The 8,070-nt window shown below is 39.6% G+C and overlaps 1 protein-coding gene across 1 annotated transcript; it reads right to left on the bottom strand.

Moving 5' to 3' along the window:
- Positions 1-3,809: 3,809 nt before the first annotated feature.
- LOC141630075 (uncharacterized) lies at positions 3,810-4,229 on the bottom strand. The gene has a single exon (XM_074442954.1). The coding sequence runs from the start codon at positions 4,227-4,229 to the stop codon at positions 3,810-3,812; it is 420 nt and encodes a 139-aa protein (XP_074299055.1).
- Positions 4,230-8,070: the final 3,841 nt, after the last annotated feature.

The following is an 8,070-nucleotide window of genomic DNA, read 5'->3' as shown; positions in this document are numbered from 1 at the left end:
GATTTTGGTGGTAGCTGGGAACAGAGGTTAGATCTGATTGAGTTTTCTTACAACAACAGCTATCAAAACAGTATTGGTATGGCGCCATTTGAGGCTTTATATGGGAGGAGATGTAGGAGTCTGATTTGTTGGGACGATAATGCAGAGGCAGTTGTTTTAGGACCAGAGATGGTTCATGAGATGGTAGAGCAGATTAAGCTGATCAGACAGAGGATGAGAGCGGCCCAGGATCGACAAAAGAGTTATGCAGATCTACATCGCCGGGATGTAGAGTTTCAGATTGGGGATAAGATTCTTTTGAAAGTGTCTCCTATGCGTGGGGTCATGAGATTTGGTAAGAAAGGGAAGTTGATTCAGAAGTTCATTGGACCGTATGAGATTTTAAACCGTGTTGGAGAGGTTTCTTATCGGTTGGCTTTACTTTCTTCTTTGGATAGGGTACATAATGTGTTTCATGTGTCGCAGCTGCGGAAGTATGTTAGTGATCTGTCACATGTGTTAGAGGTAGAGAACATAGAGCTGGATGAGTCCCTGTCTTATCTTGAGGTGCCTAAACAGATTCTTGACCGGAAGGTTAGTAAAACTAGACATGGTGAGATAGTGTTGCTTAAGGTTCTTTAGTCTAATCATGAGGTTAAGGAGGCTATATGGGAGGCGGAAGAGGTGATGAGGTAGCGGTACCCGTCTCTTTTTGATCAGGTATGTATGGTTACGGGGACGTAACCTTGTTTCTTTTAAGGGGGTAGAAGATGGTCGCGAAGAGTTTTTACATGTTTTATGTTAGTTTTGATATAGTTAATAGTTTTTGAGTCGAGTTGAGTTGGTTTGGGAAGTATGTCCTTGTGTTTCATGTCGTATTGTGGTTTGTGTTTTTACGTCGGGAGGATGTTAGTGTGTTGTCTTTTTGGTTGTGGTTTTAACTTCGGGGACAAAGTTCTTTTTAAGGAGGGAAGACTGTAATACTACGGTTTTATGAGTCTCTGGGTACTCTATCGAGTGGAGCTTACTCTGTCGAGTAAGTATGTTTTGTATACGAAACAGTAGTCTGCCCGTAGGGCACTCGATCGAGTATGCGTGGCACTCGATCGAGTAAGGGTCACTCGATCGAGTAACTGACTTACTCGATCGAGTAAGTGGTTTTACAGGTGATATTTGACGGGTTTTGTTAATAATGCGGGAATGGTATAAAAGGCTTTCGTCACTTTTCTCAAAACCCTTTTACAACCAAAAAGCTTTCAAAAGAAGAATTGGAGTTACGTTGAATCATCCTCGCCGCATTATTAGCAATTCCCGGAGCTAGAAGTGTCGGATTTCGTCATTCTTTATACCTTTGTGATCCTTGCGCGAGGGTAAGCTTTACATATAACTTTTATATTATTTTGTTAATGTTGGTTAAACCCTAATTGCGTGATTTGGGGGTTCTTATGATTATGTGGTTATGGTAGTAATTGTGTGCATGTATGCATAAGAGGAGGGTTAGAAGAGAGGTTTTGATACAGCTGCTAGATCGTCTGATTCTGTGATTGCATTCAAGGTAGGGTTTTCCCTACTCAGTATTAATTACATGATGTGTGTGGTGGTTGTATTGTGATCATTATTAAATATATTGCTGGTGATTGTGACGGTTGTTGGTTATATTGTTGATTGTTGATTACATACCTGTCTGTGATATTCGGGGCGCGTCCCTGGCTGAGTCGAGTCACTTGCGGGAGTGGCTTCACGCCCTTGGTTCGCCTCCTGTGGAACCTGCCACAGGAGGGATGTGCACATTAAGGAAACTTGTGTTATTCGCTCAGTTGTTGATGAGCGGGGATTTGGTGGGTACGGCTGCGGTCGCCCAGTGGCGGTGTGGAGTACCTGTTGCGATGGGTACTTTGGCAGGACTACACACTTTAGTGTGTAGTCAGTTGTGTGAAGATTGATTATGGAGACTGGGGTTTGATGTGACGATTGAGCTGTTCGGCATTTGTTTTATTGTGATTTGTATTATGAAATTAGTACTGACCCCGTTGTTTGTTTTGTAAATCTATGGTGATCCATTCGGGGGTGGTGAGCAGGTTGGATAAGATGCATTTTGGCTAGCTGGGATGAGTCATCACTTGGCAGTTAGAAGAGTCTTCCGCTGTGTCAGACGATGTCCTTAGTTGTTTAGTTTAGCTAGTAGACAGTTTTGGATTTTGTTGTATTTCAGTTAACAGTTTTGAGTTTGGACATGTAATCACTTAAACAGTAATTTACCTTTTTAGAGTACGTTTCTTCATTGTCTTATGATTATCATTGCCTCTGGTAACCGAGATGGTGACGTTCATATATCTGATTGGTCCTGGTAAGGCACTTGGAGTATGAGGGTGTTACACCTGCACTATTCGGGAGGCAACCCGGACTGTTTTGTTGTACTTTTGTTTGAACTTATTCTTCTTTTTATGTTGTGTGTTTAAAACTCTTTCTACGTTGAACTATCATGCGTCACCTAGTCTTGTACTTCCTTTCTTTACGTTTTTGCAGGTGATTTGATTCGATCGAGTGGTAGTTCTACTCGATCGAACATTTTGGCTGGAATTTTCACTCGATCGAGCATCTGTTGCTCTCGATCGAAACCCTGTAAAGCCACTTTCCTCGATCAAGCCCCCTTTTCTTCTCGATCAAGCACTTCTAGCACCATTTCTACTCGATCGAACTACTCTTAATCTCTCGATCGAGTACATACGTGGTACAGTTTCTATTTTTCGCCTAATGCGAAGCTAGGAGGCTTTACGTGACCTCCCATGATCATGGTCGGTTTTGGGAGGTCCCTCCTTACGCTGTCTTGTAAGTTTTCCGACTCCCGCTATCCTTTTCTCTTTAGTTTGCATTTATTTCCCTATTTTTGGTACAATGAGGGCATTGTACGGTTTGGTTTAGGGAGGTATTCATCCATATCTGTGTCTGCATGTTTTCTTGCATTTCCGCTTGCACGTTTATTCATTTTCGCATGCATCGTTGTTTTAATTCGAAAAATCACATAAAATTCGAAAATTCACGTTTATTTTGAGTCGGAACGATTGAACTTTGACGCTACCTTGAGTCTTTACCCTTGCCTTGCATATTCTTGACCTTTTTTTGTTGGCATGGTAATGTGCATAATCTACGAGTTTTTGTTTCTCTCTTGTCTGAACGAATAGACTTGACTCATTTATTGGCAAAAGACATTTACATTTTAAGGTTAGAGCTCAATAAACTGGTGACATTCATGACCAGTTTCATATAGGATGTGAGTACTACTCTCTATAAGGCATGTAACATCAATTTTCATAAGCATGAATTCAGTCTTCTTGATACATGTATGCATTCGGTCTGTGGTTGGTGACACAAGTTAGGAGAGGCAGTTCTCTTTATTTCATTCTACCCATGAGCCTCACATAGCCAAATTGCTTATTTTTCCCTGTATAGCTACAAGCCTACAATCTATAATTTTGCCTACCCTAGCCGAGCTAGTAATTAGTAGCTGTTTGGAATGTTTCATTGCAGTTTGGTTACATATCTGATCTGATAGGTTGGTGGAAGTGTTGAAGTGAATGAAAAGAAGGAAAAATATGAAAAGGGAAATAATTGTTATGAGAAGAAAAAAATTGAAAAGGAATTGGAAAAAGAAAAAAAAAAAGAAAGACATTATGAAAAAAGTCATGTGCCAAAAGCTTATTATGTTGTGATTTATGCTCCCATGTTCTTTTTTTTTTGTCAAATGTGAGCTTTTTCATTAAAATATCCATCTTCAAATACATCGTTTTAATACATTCCAACAGCTAAAGATCTCCTTTCCTAAATCTTAGTTAAATAGTATCTCTCAATCTCAGCCAAATACTATACTCAGTACTAGCAGGGCACTGTTCCTGCAGCATCATTTTCACACGCATACATACAATTCTTTGAATGTCCTTCACCAATCTCTCAGGTCTCCTGACAACCAGATCTAACCTGCAAGAATTCCTTTCCATCCACAGAGTGTACCAAGTTGTAATTTGTACCAGTCTGCAGATATTCTTCAAAGTAGGTAGACCCTGTACATTCCCATTAAGTGCATTACTAAACCAGTCATCCAGAATTAACACCATAGTCCTGCTGTACTCACACTGAGCAAACAAGTGCTGGTGTGTTTCAGGCTCCTTTTCACAGATGACACACATACTGCTCCCACAAATATTCAACCTATGCAATTTATCTCTCAAGTTCAAGGCCTCCTGCTTAATCATCTAGCCTATAATGGAGTGCTTGGGCAAAAACCAGCTATCCCAAACCTCCTTGTACCACTGTACAGGAGGGTGATGCCCCTGCAACAGTTGGTACCCAGTCTTCACAGTATACCTCTTCAATCCAAAGTCCACTGATCCCCTACATAACCCATAGCCATCAACTTCTTTGTTTTACATATATTCCTCCAGTTCCAATTGGAATCAGGAGGAGGTTCATATGAACTCCAGTCTTTTCCTTTCAAATAAACATGATCCACCCACAGCACCCACAGTCTATCAGCTTTTGTGTAAATCCAATTCACTAGTTTACCAACACTTGCAGCATTCCAAAATTTAGCATTCTTTAGACCTAACCCCCCTTCCTTCTTGCTAGTACAAATACTAGACCAGGCAACAAGAGGAGCTCTATTATATTCAGTACCTCCATCCCAGAAAAGGTTCCTACACACAGCTTCAATTCTCTTGATAGTTGATTTTGGAATCAAGAAGATAGAACCCCAGTAGTTGTGCAGAGTATTCAGCACTGAATTAACCAGGGTGAGTCTCCCTGCATAGCTCAACTTCTTAGCCCCAATACTTCTAACATGGTTAAAAATTTTGTGGTGGTTAGTGAGTTATGCGCTGCAAGTTAGCACCGATGTGTATTGATTTATTGAGTGTGAAATTGGGGTGTGTTATTAATTTGGATCCGTTACTGCTAGCTTGGCTGCTAACTCAACTTTTCCAAATTCTTCTTAGCCCCTTCTTACCCATTACCTCACTTACCCAAATGTAAGTCCTCGGCATGTGTCCTGGTTATTAGTTGGTTGGAATGCATATGTACGGTTGTAGAGATTTTACTCATGATAGATTGCATGCATGTTCTTATAGGTCGAGTTAGGTGAGGGTCTTTACTTCTGTCTATCTTCTACTTATATACTCACCATGTGCTTAATTTGAGTGATGAGTGACCCGTGAGAGTCCGATATTTATGAGTCTTGCAAGGTCGACGGTTAAGTAGTTTGAAACATTGATTTAACTCGTTTGCACTTTCCATTGGCCGATTTGTTAGTTGTTGCATTAAACTGGTCTGGGTGAATGATTTGTAGCTGATGAGTTGGTCCCGTTCCGTTGGTTGTCTTTAGTTGCATTCATAGTTTGCTTGGGGACAAGCAAAGGTTTGGTTTGGAGAGATTTGATACATGTGTTTTATATAAGGTTTTTACCTCATTTTTACACGCATTTCTATGTTATTTATGTGGCGAATAGCTACAAATGCCCCCGAATAGTCTACTTTGGTTTGTCTTGTGTAAATTGCAGGTACAGACCAGAAAGGAGCAAAATCGAACCTAAACTTGTCTCCTTCGCATGCATTTTGGAGAATAAGGAATCAGAGCATGGAATCCATCGCTTAAAGACGTGTGAACTTATCTCGGAAGGTGCTAAGGAGTCCATATGCGCTAATATAGCTCTATTGACCAGTTATTTGGTCGATCGAATGCTTTATCCATCAAGAGTTGCTCGATCGAGTTGTTTATCTACTCCATCGAAATGGCTGATTTGAGAAGTACTCGATCGAACTCTTGTTTTACTCAATCGAGAGGAATTTCAAGATTTGTCCTCGATCGAGTGGTTTTATTTTACTCGATCAAGAGGTTTTCCTTTCTATGCGTGTTTTTGCCTATTTTTGAGATGGGCTTTGTAATTAGGATATAAGCTAGGTTAAGTACTACGATAGATCATCTCTTCTTCCTCTAGACTTCGACTACTCTCTTCTATCCTTACTCTCTCATACTCTTCCTTAGAACTCTTACTCGGATCTCGCAAATTGTAATCGGTACTTTGATTTTCCCTTCAATCTTTTATTGTTCTTTATTGCTTTTCCTTCTTTAATTGACAACTGCTATCTTTAATCTCTCTTTTGTTCTTGTCATCATGTTTACCCTTCATTGCTTATGTATGATTGTTACTACCTCAATAATAATGCATAGCTAATATCCTTTGCTAAGACATAGGGGAGTCATGATTTTAAGGGAAGTGTAAATTGAGTTATTAGGTTTAATGCAAATTTAGTCTTTGTTGTTAATCGCTAAATATAATTGTTCTTGTCTAATTGAGTCGACGCAATTAGTTAATAAATTACGGTAAACCTTGACCAAGATCGGAAGATTGGAAAGGGTGAGACCTGTAGCAAACATTAGGGCACTTTAGTGAGGGCGAAAGCTAAGCTATTTGTGTTTTAGGGCAAATTGAGACCGGAAGGAGATATTCATTGCTCCATAGACTACACTTGCATTGATCTGAGACCTAAGATTGCATTGCTAGAAAATCATGGTGAACCGATTGTCTTAGCTATTTTCTTCCTTCTTGCTTTATTTCAGCTCTCTTTCTTTTTCTCTTTCCTTTGATCTCATTAGATTAGAACAACCAATTCAAACCCCCAGAAACTTGTTACCGTGACGGACTTAGTTAAAGCTGACATTTTCCCATCTCCATGTGGAGATCGACCCTACTTACTGATAGCTTCTGTTAGTGTATCTAGGTTTTATTTTTGGTACCTGGCGACGATATCAATGGCATTTATAATAATAATTGCAAATAAGACGCTAATTAAATAATTAAGAAATTAAGCAAGTCAAAAATTGGACTAAAAGGCAATTGAGCTTCGGCCGTGTGCCATAGGTTTGTGGACCGAATTTTATTAGTCTAGTATGAGTATGGTCGGGAATTATTTTGGGATTTAATAATAAAATTAGTAAGGAAAACAATAATAGGTAAAGGTAATAATAATTATAATAGTAATAATCCTAATAATATTAGTGTTTTGGTTATAATAAATTAGTAAAGGAAGTATGTGGTAATCCTACTTATGGAAAGGCTAATATAATATGTAATAGTAATAATAATATAATTTATAATGGTAATAGTAATTGTATAATAGTAATAAGGTAATACTAATAGTTTCCTATTTGGTATCTCAGACACCCTAAACCTAGACTATAAATACAACGTAATTTGAAAAGCAATTCATAAAAATAGAAGAAGGAGATCTTGGAGACGGAAGAAGCAATTAACGATAAAAGGTAAAACTGTCTTAAACCCAATTAATTTTATAAAGCTTGTAAACCGTGAAATTTGTGACCACCATATAACACCTTGTTCACCACCATAGGACTCGTGACTTTGACCATAGCTAGCCTGGACCACCGCGAATTAGCCTGACCTGTCTATGACCTCCGATGACCGACGTAGGGTGGTAATTGAGGTGGTTTACCGTGGTCATTTAAGGGAGTACCGAGTCGATTAAACACTGTACCAGGGAAAGGGGACCACCCCTAGAGTCACCGTGGGATAGTGGTGTCAATGGTGGTGGCCAGAGGTGGTGGTGGTCGCTGTGGTGGTGTTGGCGAGGAGCTTTATACACGGTGGTGAGTTTGTTTATTGTTTGTCGATGTCGGGTTTTTGAAGGGGGTTGTTCGGGCGGGTGTTTGTGGGTTGATGGTTGTGGTATGGCTGGTGGTTAGGGCGTGGTGGAGTGTATTGGGTTGCAGGCTGGTGGTGACGGAGTTGGTGGTGGCTTGTGGTGTCGGGTCTGGTGGGTTTATGGGAGGTGTGGACTCGGTTTTAAAACCGTGTATATGAAGGGTGTTGTTGGGTGTTTTTGTGATGGGTTTTTCTTTGAGTTATTCGGGTTTGTTATAATCGGGTTTTTCATACCGTAATCCTCTCTTAATATTAATAAATAGGTAATTTAAATAATAAATAATAATTATAATGTAATAAATAATAATTGAGTGAATTATTAATATGTCAGGTAACGGATTGTGAAGAACTTATAATCGGGTTCGTCTGCTTTAACTAT

Source organism: Silene latifolia, chromosome Y (genome assembly GCF_048544455.1).
Source record: "Silene latifolia isolate original U9 population chromosome Y, ASM4854445v1, whole genome shotgun sequence".
NCBI lineage: Eukaryota > Viridiplantae > Streptophyta > Magnoliopsida > Caryophyllales > Caryophyllaceae > Silene > Silene latifolia.
The sequence above is the reverse complement of the archived record's forward strand: the minus strand, read 5'-3'. Positions and strand labels throughout refer to the sequence as shown.